The sequence below is a fragment of the Microplitis demolitor genome, chromosome 7 (genome assembly GCF_026212275.2).
Source record: "Microplitis demolitor isolate Queensland-Clemson2020A chromosome 7, iyMicDemo2.1a, whole genome shotgun sequence".
Classification (NCBI taxonomy): Eukaryota; Metazoa; Arthropoda; class Insecta; order Hymenoptera; family Braconidae; genus Microplitis; species Microplitis demolitor.
The window spans coordinates 8,171,756-8,187,824 of NC_068551.1; the positions used below are offsets into that span (position 1 = coordinate 8,171,756).

General features: G+C 29.0%; 3 protein-coding genes across 8 annotated transcripts; 2 read left to right on the forward strand and 1 right to left on the reverse strand.

The window, feature by feature from the left end:
* Positions 1-107: 107 nt before the first annotated feature.
* Positions 108-2,706, forward strand: LOC103580509 (casein kinase II subunit beta). 3 transcript variants are annotated; one of them, XM_014440275.2, is made up of 5 exons: positions 108-216; positions 939-1,014; positions 1,093-1,195; positions 2,006-2,387; positions 2,475-2,706. In XM_014440275.2, the coding sequence occupies exons 2-5, from the start codon at positions 943-945 to the stop codon at positions 2,578-2,580; spliced, it is 663 nt and encodes a 220-aa protein (XP_014295761.1). In that variant the 5' UTR covers positions 108-216; positions 939-942; the 3' UTR covers positions 2,581-2,706. The 3 variants fall into 3 exon arrangements, with proteins under 3 accessions (XP_014295761.1, XP_008560498.1, XP_008560499.1); XM_008562276.3 differs by lacking the exon at positions 108-216 and adding an exon at positions 223-367; XM_008562277.3 differs by lacking the exon at positions 108-216 and adding an exon at positions 408-503.
* Positions 2,707-5,871: 3,165 nt separating this feature from the next.
* Positions 5,872-8,162, reverse strand: LOC103580508 (major heat shock 70 kDa protein Ab-like). The gene has a single exon (XM_008562275.3). It carries the CDS (start codon positions 8,041-8,043, stop codon positions 6,127-6,129), a length of 1,917 nt encoding a protein of 638 aa, XP_008560497.1. The 5' UTR covers positions 8,044-8,162; the 3' UTR covers positions 5,872-6,126.
* A 1,175-nt stretch (positions 8,163-9,337) lies between these two features.
* LOC103580507 (kelch domain-containing protein 10 homolog) lies at positions 9,338-15,916 on the forward strand. 4 transcript variants are annotated; one of them, XM_014440271.2, is made up of 5 exons: positions 9,338-10,337; positions 10,412-10,753; positions 10,838-10,997; positions 15,476-15,518; positions 15,753-15,916. In XM_014440271.2, exons 1-5 carry the CDS (start codon positions 9,696-9,698, stop codon positions 15,814-15,816), a joined length of 1,251 nt encoding a protein of 416 aa, XP_014295757.1. In that variant the 5' UTR covers positions 9,338-9,695; the 3' UTR covers positions 15,817-15,916. The 4 variants fall into 4 exon arrangements, with proteins under 4 accessions (XP_014295757.1, XP_014295759.1, XP_014295758.1 ...); XM_014440273.1 differs by lacking the exons at positions 15,476-15,518; positions 15,753-15,916 and adding an exon at positions 14,816-14,992; XM_014440272.2 differs by lacking the exons at positions 15,476-15,518; positions 15,753-15,916 and adding an exon at positions 11,123-11,635.
* Positions 15,917-16,069: the final 153 nt, after the last annotated feature.

Here is a 16,069-nt window from a genome sequence, read left to right on the forward strand (position 1 = left end):
AACATAAAATTCTATATTGATTTTAAAAATTTAAAAATAGTGTAATTATAAAATTAAAATAACAATTATTTAATTTAATAATAATATTTTTGTATGAAGCGAGATGGCAGTGGTGTAGTCGAGGAGGAAAGTAGAAAGAAAAAAATAACGCCCTCTGTTGCCTGTAAAGTGTGAGTGTGCGAGTGTGGGAGCGTGGCTAATATCAAGGCATCGAAGGTAAGCCGTGTGACCTGTTTATTTTTGGTTTTTTGTTTAAGCAACTCGGTATTACATCGGTTTTTTTAACGAGTAATGCGTTTCTCGGGTGCAAAACGTCCTGAGCTTTCCCCGAAGCGGTTTTGACCAAGACAACGATGACCACGGAAACGTAGGTGAAGCTCGAACGTGGGACGACGGCGAACGGCCATCGGGCATTTTGTCTGGTCGTAAGCCTATCCCACAACAAAAAAAAATCTTGTCCTGTCTGTAAACTTTCTTCTACGTATTCAAATTTCATGTTGAAGGTCGCCTTTATAACTTTTAATATTTATCATATACATTTAATTATCATTTATCAATAAATATTTAACGCGAATATCATTTTTTTTTAATTTTTTTTTTTATATATATCAGTTGTATTCATTCAGCCAATACACTTATCGTCTTTCTTATAAAACCTGCGCCGCGAGTTCATTTACCCAAACTCTGTTTTAACCTTCATTTTGTTGTACTTGTAATCTATATTTAATCATTGAATATTCCTCAATATAATAAATAATAACAAGCTTTTCTTACACATCATAACACACTTTACACCTTACCTTTTTACGAGACAATATATAACAATTTTATAACCATAATCTTTTTATTCATTTATAAAAAAATTACTTTTTTTTTTTTTTTTTTTTTTTTTTTTTCAAGTTTTTGAAAATAATAAAAATAAATAAATTTTGTATCAGAAAGATGAGCAGCTCGGAAGAGGTGTCCTGGATTTCGTGGTTCTGCGGACTTCGTGGAAATGAATTTTTTTGCGAGGTTAGTATTTCAATTATTGCATATTCCTATAACTCTATAATCTATTGGTTATCTTTATATTTTTTGTTTCGTTTTTAGGTCGATGAAGATTATATACAAGATAAATTTAATCTTACCGGATTAAATGAACAAGTTCCACATTACCGTCAAGCACTGGATATGATTTTAGATTTAGAACCTGGTAAACATACTTGATTATTTATTTTTTAAGGTAGTTGTCATGCTAAAAGCTAAAGATCTAATACCCAAACCTTAGTTCTCATCGATAAAATTTTTAACCGATTGTGAAGCGAAATATTGATAATCAAAGTGCACATAATTAACATGTAGTATTCATCGGTAGAATCTTTCCAAAAATTAATAAGGTGAAAGACCTAGTACCCTATCAGGAACTAGTTTCATGATCGGGTACTGGGTCTCTTACCTTAGATTGTAGGAAAAACAATTTATTTATTTTTTTATACCAGGATACAAAGATATATAGATACATATATAAACCTATATACATATGCACCTATAGAGATGAAAAATAATCTTTACATAGGCCTGGCGTATCACATTTGTTCCCAAAATCGTGATAAATTTATGTGTCCGGTCATCCAACAGGAAAAACAAATACAATACTCATAGTAATGTTCATACAGACGTACATGAAAACATGTGTAAAATACAATGTTTACGTTAAATTAATCTACATTTTAAATAGTTACAATCCAACGTGTTAATCTTAATCGAAGCAATTAATTTAATTATAAATTAAACAAAATAATAATTTTGTCACTGATTAGTAATAAAGATAAAAATATTCAAAGGTGTCTCTTTTACAATTTAAAAGTGAGTAAGCGATATAGTGAAAGAGCAAACAATAGCACACGCTATAGTTAGTACGACAAGTACCTTAAATATTTATTTATACATTGATTTCATTATTATTATTATTATTATTATTATTATTATTATTATTATTATTATTATTATTATTATTGATTAGATGATGATTTGGACGATAATCCAAACCAATCGGATTTAATTGAGCAAGCTGCAGAAATGCTTTATGGCCTGATACACGCTCGTTATATATTGACAAATCGTGGAATAGCTCAGATGATTGAAAAATACCAAGCTGGTGATTTTGGTCACTGTCCACGTGTTTACTGTGAGTCTCAGCAAATGTTACCACTAGGATTAAGTGATGTTCCTGGTGAAGCTATGGTTAAAAGTTATTGTCCTAAATGTATGGATGTATACACACCAAAAAGTTCACGGCATCATCATAATGATGGTGCATATTTTGGTACAGGATTCCCACATATGTTGTTTATGGTTCATCCGGAATATCGACCTAAACGTGCGACAAATCAATTTGTACCCAGGTAATATAATTATTTCATTTATTTAAAACTTTTGCTTTATTATATAGTTAAATAAACATTACTACTTTTATTGTAATTTATTTTCAGATTATATGGCTTCAAAATTCATCCATTAGCTTATCAAATGCAACAACAATCAGCAGCAACATTTAAAGCCCCATTACGTGCACTTTATAACAATGGCAAACGTTAAAACTTTATATAATTAAAATAACATACAAAAAAAACCATTTTTTTAGTGGAGCGTATTATTTCATAACTGACTAAAATATAATCTTTATCTAATATTGTTTCAAATAAAAGAAAAAAATATTTTTTATATTTATCTCTTTCTGTAGACTTGCATTTTAAATTAACAACAATTTTTTTTTTTTTTTTATAAATTAAATCTTTCACTTTTTTTTTGTCGCTCCATAATATTTGTATCATTTTATATGTTATCAATTTTTTCTCCGGGTTTCGCGGCAATAGTGACGAGGAACGAGATAAAAAACATAATAGAAAGTAAATGAATATAAAAGAGAGAGGTAATACTTAAATTTTTGTAGATCATCATAATGCCCCTTATAATTTTTAAGTACCTAGAGAACTTTTCACCTCTTTTAATTAAATAATAATTTTTCATCAAGAGAAAAAGAAAAAAAAAAAATATCATTTTCTGTTTATTAACCAGAAAAGATATTTTTAATTAAATAAATAAATGAAACTAGTGAAAGACTAAGTAAGACGGGCGCACGATTAGAACTTAGGATAATTTTTATAATATCTTAGACGGAACAAATGAATGAATGATGATTGAGAATCAGAGATTAAAGCGGCTGACGAGTGAAATAATTAACACTTGTATTTTTATAATACAAGAATGTTGTTTCTACATTAAATTTTTTTTTTTATTATTGATATGGTTGATTATTAATAATAATAATAATAATAATTATTATTATTATTATTATTATAGCAATTAATGATATAAAAATAGTAAATTGAATTTAAGATAATGATTAATGATAACTCTTATTTAATTTAATCAGAATAATATTACTTGAAAACAAACAATAAGTCAAGTTTTGCGAAAATTGATAATAGATAATTTAGATATTTAATTAATGATTATAACATAGATAAAACATTTCAAAATCAAGAATTTTTTGTTCACACCAAATCAACTATTTTTAGCTACACTGCAGATAAAAATATTGTCGGTTTTTTTTTTTTTTTATGAAATAAAAATAGTTTATTAATTAATTGGCATGAATACAATGTTCGTTACATTAAAGTAATTTTCGTTTCTCTTTATAAAAAAAAAATTAAAAATTATAATGAATTATGTGAATTAATACCTTGGATGATAAAAAAAAAATTCTTATGACAAATATATGTAATTTTATTAATTCCTCGGTTTCAGTAAAGTTGTTCAAGCACGAATTGAAATTTTTATCTCAGAAAATTATTGCTGATTGATATGAATAAATTTAAAATTGGAGCCCAGAACAAAAAATTATTGGACGTAAGAAATTTAATAAGTTTTTTGAAACACTTGGATTCTTTAATATGGAGTAGCTTTAAATTTTCCTGCTTGAATATCTTGCGTATTTTTTTTTAATTCTATTGCTGTAATAAATAACACAAAAATAATACTTATAAGATAATAAATCTAGTACTGACGTCATAAATATATTTTTAGACAAATTATTTAAGATGAGTTGGACACTTCTGTTCATTGCTCGACAAATAATGAAAATAAGAAAAATAACAAAAACTACAATTTTTATTAATATCCATTACCCGTGTAAAAAAGTTCGGGAATTCCGGCAGTGAGTCGGCAGAATTCCCAAAGAATTCATATTTGTGTCAAAATAGGACTTCCGGATGAAAACGAGATATGTAATTTTATCGTAACAGGTGGTGAAAATTTCAGTCAAAAGAAAATAATATTAGCTGAACGTATATAATTGCAAAAAGATGCAATTAAAAAAAATAATGTAAGATTTCCGAGATAAAAAAAGGTCTTATCACGTAACGGATTCCTAGTAAGATCTTAGTGACATCTGTCACAAAAGTTACATGGGTACCCGAAAGGAAATTTTCGATTCAGTGTCTTCCTGGTTAGTACAATAATTCATCGAAATTCGATTGTTTTTCGAACACATTTACAGGTATTTAATTTATACCGATGCCCTAAAATTTCTTTTCGAACACCGGGTAAATCCCTGAGGAATTCTTATAAAACTCCGGCAGAATCCCAGTCGATTTCTAGCGGAAAAGTACATGAATATTCAATGAATTATTCTTGAAATAAAAAATTAAAATTCTTGATTCAGTTTCCTGCCGATAATTCAACGGAGTTCAAGTGGTTTTTAAATAAATTCAATAGTTTTTTCATTAATACCGATGTCCTAAAATTTCTTCTTGAACACTAAATAAATTCTAGATGGATTCATATAAAGCTCCGGCGGAATTCCAACCGACTTCTAACGGAAAATTACATGAACATTCAGTGATTTATTTTTAAAGTAGAAAAATTAAATTTTTGATTCAATCTACTGCCAATAATTTCACCGGAGCTTAGTAAGAATTCCTCCTGAATTTATCCGGTGTTCAAGACGAAATTTTAGCACATCGGTGAATATTAAATACCTGTCAATTCGTTTAAAGATCGGTGGATTCCGATGAACTATTAGCAGCAAAAAACTGAATCAAAAATTTCCTATCGGCTACTCTCGACAGTAATTTTTCTGCTATTTATGTACTTTTTCGCCAGATATCACTAAGATGGGAAATCTTACATTATTTTTCTTAACTGCGTCTTTCTGCAATTATGTACGATCAGCTGATATTGCTTTTTTTTGACTGAAATTTTCACTATCCATTACGATAAAATCACATGTCGAGTTTTTATCCGGAATCTATCCGGAATTTCTATTTTAACACAAATATGAATTTCTTAGGAATTTTGCCGACTCACCGCCGGAATTCCCGAACTTTTTTACACGGGTTCGGGAATTTAAATTTTTAAATGTTATAGATAGATTTGTGAATAAACTCGTGAAAACTAAATTTTGAGTTGCATTCATGTAAAAGAGTATAGAGTTGACTAGAATATTAAAATTAAGAAAAAAAGTTTATAAATGAGATTTATTTTTATTTATTTAATGATTTTTTCGGCTTTGAGACTTATGTCCCTTAAGAGCCGCAAATACAAATGTGTGCAAATATATTGACTCGACAAATTAAAATATAAAAGATATTTGTTGATAACAATAAATTTACACTTATACATGATCAATTAAAAAAAATAATGAGTAACAGGCAGATCTAAATTCTTGATATATATTTAGTACAACAAAATCTGAAGGTATTTGATTCTAAATTCAGATAGCCTTTAGTAAAAATGACTTTTTGTAAGTCACAGTTAATAGCATTACGGAGATAGTTAATTATTAAAGATAAAGTCATGGGTAATGGAATTGGAAGAAAAAAAAAATTGATGAAAAACATGAATAAATTATTTTATTATTAACTTTCTATTTACATTAATTAACTGATATAAATACAATGACAAGTAAACGTTTAGTACCATAAATTACTAACTATAATACTTTTCATTAAAAAATTATAAATATAATCAAAAACAAATGTTGACTTGCAATCACATTCATCTAATTATCAGTCTTTTATGTTATTATTTAATCACATTTTTGTCTATTTAATTTGTTTCATTTTGGAGATGTAAAAATGTTTAATCGACTTCTTCAACTGTTGGCCCGGAGTAATTATTACCAGCTTGGCGATACTGTGCTCCACAATCCTGCGCGGCGTTACCACTTTGATGAAGTTTAGTCATAATAGGTGAACATTGTTTTTGTAGCTCATCCAATTTATGTTTATACTCATCTTGATCTGCTAAAGTGTTGTTGTCTAACCATTGGATGGTTTCGTCACATAGTTGAAGACAATGATCTTTGTCAGCTTGATTTAAGCGAGATCCACTTTCCTGGATCGCTTGCTTGATTGAAAACAAGTAGCTTTCAAGTTGGTTGCGAGCTACGACTTTGTCCCGTTGCTGTTGATCTTGCTCGCGATAACGTTCGGCTTCAGCGAGCATGCGGTCAATCTCCTCACGTGAAAGACGTCCCTTGTCATTGGTAATACGGACATCATTGCTACGACCACTGGCAGTGTCTTTGGCTGTTACATGCAGAATTCCATTCGCATCCATATCGAAGGTGACATCGATTTTAGGTACACCACGTGGAGCAGGTGCTATTCCACTCAATTCAAATTTACCAAGCATATTGTTGTCCTTGGTCATTGCTCGTTCCCCTTCATAGACTTGAATACTTACGCCGGGTTGATTGTCGGCGTATGTGGTAAATGTCTGCGACTGTTTGCAAGGAATACGAGCATTGCGCTCAATAATTTTGGTCATCATACCACCTGCGGTCTCGATACCCAGAGATAGTGGAGCAACATCCACAAGAAGAACGTCCTGGAGGACCGAGTTCTTGTTACCCTCACCAGTTAAGATGGCTGCTTGCACTGCTGCGCCATAAGCCACTGCCTCATCAGGATTAATAGATAAATTAAGTTGTTTACCACAGAAATAGTTCTGGAGCATCGATTGGATTTTTGGAATGCGAGTAGAACCTCCCACAAGGACGACGTCGTGAATAGATCTTTTATCAAGCTTAGCGTCAGCTAGTGCTTTTTCTACAGGCTCCAAAGTTGATCTAAAGAGATCAGCACAAAGTTCTTCAAATCGTGCCCTTGAGACTTTAGTATAAAAGTCGATGCCCTCAAATAGAGCATCGATTTCGATGGTTGCTTCGGTACTGGATGACAGTGTACGTTTGGCACGTTCTGCAGCTGTTCTCAATCGTCTTAATGCTCTTGCATTTGTTTTGAGATCCTTTCGGAATTTCCTCTCAAACTCTTTGCACAGATGGTCTACCAATCTTGAATCAAAGTCTTCCCCACCAAGATGCGTGTCACCAGCTGTTGACTTTACCTCGAATAATGAACCTTCGTCGATTGACAGGATGGAAACGTCAAAGGTACCACCACCAAGATCAAATATTAAGACATTTTTTTCATTTTTCAGGTTCTTGTCTAAACCGTAAGCAAGCGCAGCAGCTGTTGGTTCATTTATGATCCTGAGAACATTAAGTCCAGCGATCGCACCTGCATCTTTGGTGGCTTGACGTTGAGAATCATTGAAATATGCTGGTACTGTGATGACTGCATCCTTAACTTTCTGTCCAAGATAAGCCTCGGCAGTTTCCTTCATTTTTGTAAGGACCATTGAACTTATTTCTTCTGGATTAAATTTTTTAACTTCACCGCGAAATTCAACTTGGATTTTTGGTTTACCTCCCTCACTGACAACCTTGAAAGGCCAGTGCTTCATGTCACTTTGAACTTTTGGATCGTCGAATTTTCTACCGATAAGTCGTTTCGCGTCGAAGACTGTGTTTGATGGATTCATCGCTACCTGGTTCTTGGCTGCATCTCCAATTAGTCGCTCGGTGTCCGTAAACGCAACATAACTAGGTGTTGTTCTGTTTCCTTGATCGTTGGCGATAATTTCAACTTTTCCTTGTTGCCATACTCCAACACAGGAGTATGTAGTTCCAAGATCAATACCAATTGCAGGCATTATTAATTATTTAACTTATAACTCCTCACTATACGTCTTATTAGTTTGCTTTACTTTTGTAAACTTATTACTGCTCTCAGTTGCAGCGACTGGTTTTATACTCTTGCCGCCAATCATCAGAGTGGGGCGCGAAAATTCTGGACGTTTCGAGTACTCTCGAGCCTGTTCTATTTGATATACATTTTTATTATAAATATATTGTAAGTATTATATTATTTTTTCACATAAAGGTAATATTAAATTTATTCAATAATTAATATTTTAAACAAACTATAAATTATATATAAAAAAAAAAATTACAAAGACGAATTTTTCAATGAGTGTGAATGTAGTTATTGACAATTGGCAATTTTTTAAATTTTTGAATAAGTAAACAAAATACATGTAAGAAAAATAAAAATTAAAAAGTGCGTGTTTGGGTAATCAGTACGCGAATTTTTTTCAATTTTATTATTTCAATTAATTTATTTAAAATTTATAAATTGTCTTAAATGTGCTACATTCACATTCGTATATTGAATACAGCATTAAAAATTAAAATAAAATTAAAAATGATGAAGTATTCTTCAACTTGTTAATACATCTCTTAGAATCGATAGGTATTTCGTTATTTTCTCGAATATTCTCGTACTCCGAAACTAACTTCGAGAATATTCTAGATTACCTACTTTATCGTTCACTTGATACAGTCAAGTTCTATAAATATGTCAGTATACTAATGTAATTTACGCATGCGTCAATTATAAATGTGTATGTGTACACATTAAAAATAAACCAACAACTTTTTAAATCGAATGAAAAATTTAAAAATATTATTTTTACCATTTATTTTGATCCTTTCAAGTATTTTTACCAGTTGAATTGATAATTTTTTTTAATATAAATACTATTTTTCATATCATTTATAAAAAGAAATAATAATAATATTGTTAACATTATTTATTTATTTATTTGGCCATAGAGTCAAGACTCTTTGCGGCCATCCAAAATACATAATTTTACATAATAGTTGAATAATAGATACAAAAATAATACGATTAATATAATAATTCCATTAATCATCTTAATTAGCAATCATTCGATTTAAGAAATAATCATAGGATGGTTTTCAGAATTTCATAAATATGTAGCCTGCTGTGTGCAAAATTACACTAGGCTGGCCCTTACTCAACAAATTTTCGAATTTTAGATCGATTGATTGTCATTAAAGCCATTTTTTAAGCTTTCGGAAAATTCGGACGAATGTCCTCGGAAGACTTTCATCATTTGAGTTGTATCCGGAAATTCGGTTAGTACTCCCGACCCTTAATTCTACAAAGGAGAAAATGAAATGGGAATAATTTTTGTTTAATAAATAGTTTGTAGACATCAATCACTTTAAAAATCACAATTCTTATTGTTACTTCTATTGAAATATTATAAAATATAAAATTATATAGCGCATATATATATACAAAATATCAAATCCCATCTACATACATACGCATACGTTTAAACTAAGACACAAATTGAACTTTTTAAGCCCGCGAATTTAAACGCTGACAACTTCACGTGTATTTATCTTATGATCTAGATAGACCATCAGGTATAAAATGTAAACACAAGATAAAAATATATAATCATTATTATTATTATTATTTTAATTAAAAAAAATGTACGTATTTAAACCGTTTGCTTTTACGGAGTGTAAGAACAAAAAAAGTAAACTAAAACCATCACCTAGAACTTTTCCATCAATATTCTGTGATGAAAAACACTTGTATTCATTCAGTGGTTATCGTTATGTATTGAATCAGTCTACTACTATTGATTTTGACAATCCAAAAATTATAGAAGAAATTTTGAAATTTAATTTGGCTACAAGTACATGGACTTGTTTGCCAAATCAACAGCATTTACCAACCAAAAAAGAAATGGTTCTTGGAGTAACTTTAAAAGCAGATAAACTTATCGTTGCTACTTGGATTCAAAATTATCGACCAAAAAGTTTTATATACATTTGTGATTTAAAAGACGAATACAAAGTGATTAAACTGACGACAAAAGGACCAATACCTAAACGTTTATTTTCACACAATTTTATAAGCTACGGTTCTTATTTATATACAATTGGAACTGATAATGACTTGGGTGTTTTCAGGATAAATCCCATAATTGGAAACTGGGAAAAATTGCATCCTGAAAATGGTGATGATTTTCCTGAACGTTATGAAGATGTTGAGTTAGCTTTTGATGGAAAAAAAATTTTTGTTTTTTTTGTTAAATTACCTAGTGTAAAAATATCTGAACTAAAAGTATTTTATTTAGTACCTACCAAGTCATTTTAAATCATATGTTTTTTTTTAAATATTTTAATTTAATTTTTTAGACAATCCATGCTTACGACATTGAGCAAAATCGTTGGTTTATCTTAAATACAATTGGGGATTTAAATAATGCCGAACCTTTTCCTGACGGTAGAATTAATTTTGGAACTGGTCAATTAATTGATCTTGAAAGTAAAAACGTCAACATAATAATATCAGGTGGAATAAACAATACAAAAATGTATGATGATGTTTGGCAACTGAATTTACATACATTACAATGGACATGTTTCAAGCGATTCGGACTCTGTCTTCCAAAGCCTATTTGTGAACATGACGCTGCGATTTCCTCTAGTGGAAAAATGTTCATCTTTGGTGGAAGAATTAAATCTGTATACGATAGTGTATAATATATTATTAACAATAAAATATTTATATTTATAGATAACATTAGCCATTGATCATTATAATAAAAATTTTATTTTTAGTTAAATGGAGTGAATAAATTGTACTCTGCTTGGATAAAGATACCAAAACTCACAAATATTTGTTGGGAAGCTGTAAATTATTATTACAAAGACTTAGATATAAAAACATCTGAGGAATTATATCAACTTGGTTTACCTGTTAATTTTGTAAATTCTAGGTGTAAGTAAATAAATATTTATTTTTACACAGTATTTGTTAATGCTTTTAAATACAGTAAGTTATTTCTTAGTTATTTATTCAGCTCATAATTATATACACAGGAAAATTATAATTAACAATTTAAGATTTTTTAGGTACACTGTAAAAAATTTCGGATTTTATTTCTATTTAAATTCACTCCGTTACTCGGAGTTCCAGAGCTTTAAAAAAAAATCGCATACGAAGTAAATAAGGAAATCCAGGAGAATTCGCATTCACTCTGAATTAAATCCGCGTTAACTCTGCAAATTTTGTACAGTGTATACATCATTTTTTATAAAATTATCATACCAAAATAATACTGGCATATTAATGTAAAATAAAATAAAGTTTGAATATTATAATTATCTTAAAAATTTATAAAATATCTGATTATTCAATCATCTGTATGCTCATTAATGCTTAAAAAATTTTCTAACTCACGTTTACTAAAATATTTAAATATATGTTCTATAACATCAAATGGTAATTTAAATAAAATAGCAGTAAATTTCCGCTCAAATACTTGAATGCTCTGTTCAAGTAGAGTTTTCATATTCAAACCTTTATGAAGACAACGTATCAGTATTGAACCATAAATCCGATATTTAGTTTTAAACACTTGACAATTTTCAGGTACCCTAACATTATCGTTTTTCGCAAAAGTTATCAAATCTTGAGTACTTCCAGTTAAAATATCAAACAATGAAATATTCGTATTATTTATTTTACAAGTCATTAAAATTGATATTTCCTGTTCACATTTCTCAGCATAATTTTTACAGTGTACATTAGTATCAAGTAAATTCAAATTTTCTTTACACACATATAAATTTTTCCTTTTTCTTTTAACTAAATGTTTAACAATTAATTTTAAAGTTCTTCGTATTCTAGATTGTAAATGGTGATAAGGCAAAGTAGTATTTAAGTTATCAATTACGTAATAAAGAGCCGTATGATTATTATCGTCGAAAAAATTAATGTTAGCGTTGTTTTCTAAAATAATTTTAATAATATTCGACGTAGACATATTTTTAACAGCAAATAAAAGTGGTGTATCATTACATTTATGGGTTCGTAAATTAATGTTTCCTCCGTAATTTAATAATAATTCAATATATATTTCATTCCGAGATTTTACTGCGTAATGAATTGGTGTCAAATTTTTATCATTATTATCTACATCAGCTCCTTTGTCTAATAAAATTTTAACAATTTCAATTTTGTTACATATAATTGCACTTGCTAATGTACAGTTGAGAAATTTTTGCAGTCGTTTATCATCATTTTCTCTAAAATAATTTATCAAAAATTCAATAATATCAACATCATTTCTACGTATACAAGTCATTATCGGTGATTTCGAATAACAGCATTTACATTGTGGATTGATGTCAGCACCGCTATTTAAAAGCATTTTAATCATTTTAATATTTTTAAATGAAACAGCATTTATTAGAGGCATTGAAAATAAACAATTTGAATCATCAATATTCAATTTAACGTTTATTTTAGCGTTATTCATAATGAGAATTTCACAAATTTTTTCTTGAATATTTTCTGTTGCTTCACAAAGAAGCTCATACCCATCTCTCCAATTTAGACAATACGACAAACCATATTTACTTATTATTTTTTTTACCATATAATCATCCCCCTTTTCTATGGCAGAAAGCATTCTATAATTTATTCTTTGACGTAAATTATTCATTGTGTATTTTATTTTTATTTATATTCGCTTAAATAATTACAGACCTCAATTGAGGCTTTAAAGCAATCAAACTACTTTACTCTTGTTTAAACATTTTTTCAAATATATTTTCAGTGATCTTCAATTGAAATTTAATATTAGACAAAAATTATCACACTTTTTCTATTAAAATAAATTAAGAGTATCCTTAATTCTTGTATTTCAAAATTACTCAATTTAAAATAAGCAAAAACACGTGGTCGACAAGCACTCGTTTACCGGACTATAATTTTTTTATTTTTAAGGTATATTTATATTATTAGGCTTCCGGTAATTCCATATCCGGCTAGCTGAGTCGAATTCAAATCCAAATCAAATTCACTTTTTAAACCAAATCAAATTCACAGGTCGGTAACGGAATGAATCTCAGCAAATCTCAGGGCCAAAAGACCTCACACTTTTTGTTTGAAAAATTCATTCGGCAAGGACTATAATTATAATTACATCGACAGCCGCTCCATCTATGATGTGTATATATTTTTCTCATTTAACTCGCATACCCTTTCGTAGCCGTTTATCGACCAGTGTACTATAACAAATAAGAAGGGAATGAAGATTTCTAGATTTTCCACCAGCGTAACATAATATAAGCTCATAATGACACTCTTGAAGTCATTATTTGACAACTTTCTTACATGTTCTACTATTACAAAGTGTTGACGCTAAATAGTTTTAAAATTACATATACCAACATATTTAATAATTTTCAATTAGTTGTTCATATTTTATATTAAGTTATAGTTTTCACAAAATATTTTAAATATTTACTAAGCGCTATAATTAGCCCTGATTATAAAATACGGTTAATAACGATTAAAATAATATTACAATTGCTGATCCCACATGAAGATTAAAAACGATTCATGATGGTTAGAAATTTAAATCGTTTTTAATCATAAAACAATAAATAGTCTTTTGACGATTAGAGACGATTAAATGTAAAAAACCATAACGATTATGAGTATTAAAGACGATTAATGATGATTAAATTTTTAATCGTCACAAATCGTATATTTTATAATCAGAGACCGTAATACTAAACGAACATTGTGACTTCGATTTACAGGTGTTTTTTGACAAATTAGGATGACCAGAAATTCGTTAAACAAAGTAGAGTGGGCTAACGGAACGCCTGTCATTAAAAGTTTCAGAAAAAAAATCAATAAACAAAATTTCTTTTCCATATTTTTAATGTATAAAATTTCTACAATATTGTATAGAAAAGTTACATAAAAATTTTTTAAAAGTATCAATATTACAGATCCAAAAACAAGCTAACCAGAATACGCACTAAAGCAGCAATTAGTTAAGCCGTTTCTCTCTGAACAGTTTAACTTGAATTTTGTTTTTTTATTTTTCTTCATATTTTCATTGTAAGATATTTAGGAAATATCGTATGTTAAAATTTTGACTTATAAATACTTAAAGTATAGATTTACAGATGTGATTACGAAGATATTTGTTGACGCAGATAATAATTTTCAACTTTCCTCTAAAAAAATTGTAAATTTTCAATAATTTAAAAGTTATTGATTTCAGTCCGATTTTTAAAATTTGAATTTTAATCAGATAAGTACGCTCACTTCCTCCACGATTTCGGCTTATCAGTTTAACTAAAAAAAAGAAAAAAAAACAGGGTTTTTTTTATCTGTAAGCCTCATCGAGTGAACTAGAATCGTTTGCAAATATTGAAAATTAGGTTTTTGACAGACTTTTACTTTTATTTTTCCGTTACGAAAAAAATAGAAATACTCGGAATTTCCGAATAATTCTATAGTTCATTCCGTGCGTCTACATGTGCTAAGTCTACTCTATAAATTTTAAATGAAACGGCGAAACCGTTGTCAAGTTATGATAGAGGAAAGTTTTAAAAACACAGTTCAAGAAATACGCTTTTAAAGTTTCAGGTTTGGTTAAAACTATGAAAATCTTAATTTGCCATCAATTTACGATGCCTGGTCCATAGATTACTTCTTCCTCTTCTTCTTGGAAGTCTTTCAAAGTGGATTGTTCTACTTTTGCTTCAATTCTGTTTTTTTTGTCACAACAGGCCCAGCTTCCTAGCACTCAACTCACAAGCTGTCCGAATATCTGCTTCTTCTAACTGCTGTAACTTTATAAGGACTTTGAATTTTAAAAAATCACTACCATAGCATATTCTACACATGTTAAAGAATCAATTTATGCAAAAAAATAAAAATCGTTTTTTTGAACCCATCACACGGGGGTACCTCCTTATTAAGAATATTTATCTTACACCTGCCGCTTGGTCGGCTGCTTGCTTGCTTGCTCGGAGCAAACCCGAAAAATTTCGAAAGTGAACGAGATTTTCCGAACGCTATATATTTATATAATTTAAACAGTTCCCGTTCGAATAATAAACCGATTGACATCTTTATTAAAATCATAAATTGTTTAGTTAAACGTAGGTTATTTTTTAGTAAATTAATTTTGAAAAATTAGTTGTAGGTAGTGACAAATGATGATATATTCTATTATTACGTAAAGATAAGGAAAAATAACCTTATTCGTTAATAGCTTTTCAGAGTAAAATGATATTAATAATAATTTTAAAAATTTAGAATCGTATTCTTTTGCTCTTAATCGGTTCTGCTTTGAGAGCAACCCCGAGCAAGCAGTCGAGCTGCCGAACTACCGAGCACACCAATAGAAAATAATTTATATTATACATTTTATTCATTTGTTTCAGGTTGTTTTAAAAAACATGACTACAGAGAAAGATTTAATAAATGGTATTTATTTTATTTATTATTTGATAAGTATTGAGTTTTTAGATATTTACTACCACTATATTTATATGGTGAAAATATTTTTTTATCAACACAAAAATTATTTAACCCGACCTTAGCTTTGGCTATCACATAAAATTAAAAAATATTTTTTTTTTTATATTAAAGAATATAATGAAACAGAAAAATATTATGTATTAATAATAATAAAGAATTTATCTGTTTTTATTAAATAAGCGGTGCGAGATTCATTAGAAGCGGATGGAAAATTACGATGTATAAAAGCGGAAATGCGCAGTGAAGTACTAAAATTATTGGATAATTCATCAAAATCAAGCAGAATAAATAAATGTGAAATGCCTAGCGATGTATTGATTTTGAATGAACTTATTCGTGAATATTTAGACTGGATTGGATACAAATATACTTTAAATGTATTCATGTCAGGTATTATTTAAAAGTTCCTTCAATTTTAATCATTTCAATAAAATCAAGTAAATTACTATAACATTATACATTAAATTTCAGAATGTGATTCAAAAAAACAATCATTG

Excerpts from the sequence above, each read along its gene's own strand:
- LOC103580507 (XM_014440271.2), top strand. The coding sequence starts at position 9,696 with ATGTACGTATTTAAACCGTTTGCTTTTACGGAGTGTAAGAACAAAAAA. Across the intron at positions 10,754-10,837 it reads TTAAATCTGTATACGATAGT|TTAAATGGAGTGAATAAATT; the intron begins GTATAATATATT and ends TTTTATTTTTAG. Across the intron at positions 10,998-15,475 it reads TAATTTTGTAAATTCTAGGT|GTTGTTTTAAAAAACATGAC; the intron begins GTAAGTAAATAA and ends CATTTGTTTCAG.
- LOC103580508 (XM_008562275.3), bottom strand. The coding sequence starts at position 8,043 with ATGCCTGCAATTGGTATTGATCTTGGAACTACATACTCCTGTGTTGGA.
- LOC103580509 (XM_008562276.3), top strand. Across the intron at positions 1,015-1,092 it reads GAAATGAATTTTTTTGCGAG|GTCGATGAAGATTATATACA; the intron begins GTTAGTATTTCA and ends TTTCGTTTTTAG. Across the intron at positions 1,196-2,005 it reads GATTTTAGATTTAGAACCTG|ATGATGATTTGGACGATAAT; the intron begins GTAAACATACTT and ends ATTATTGATTAG.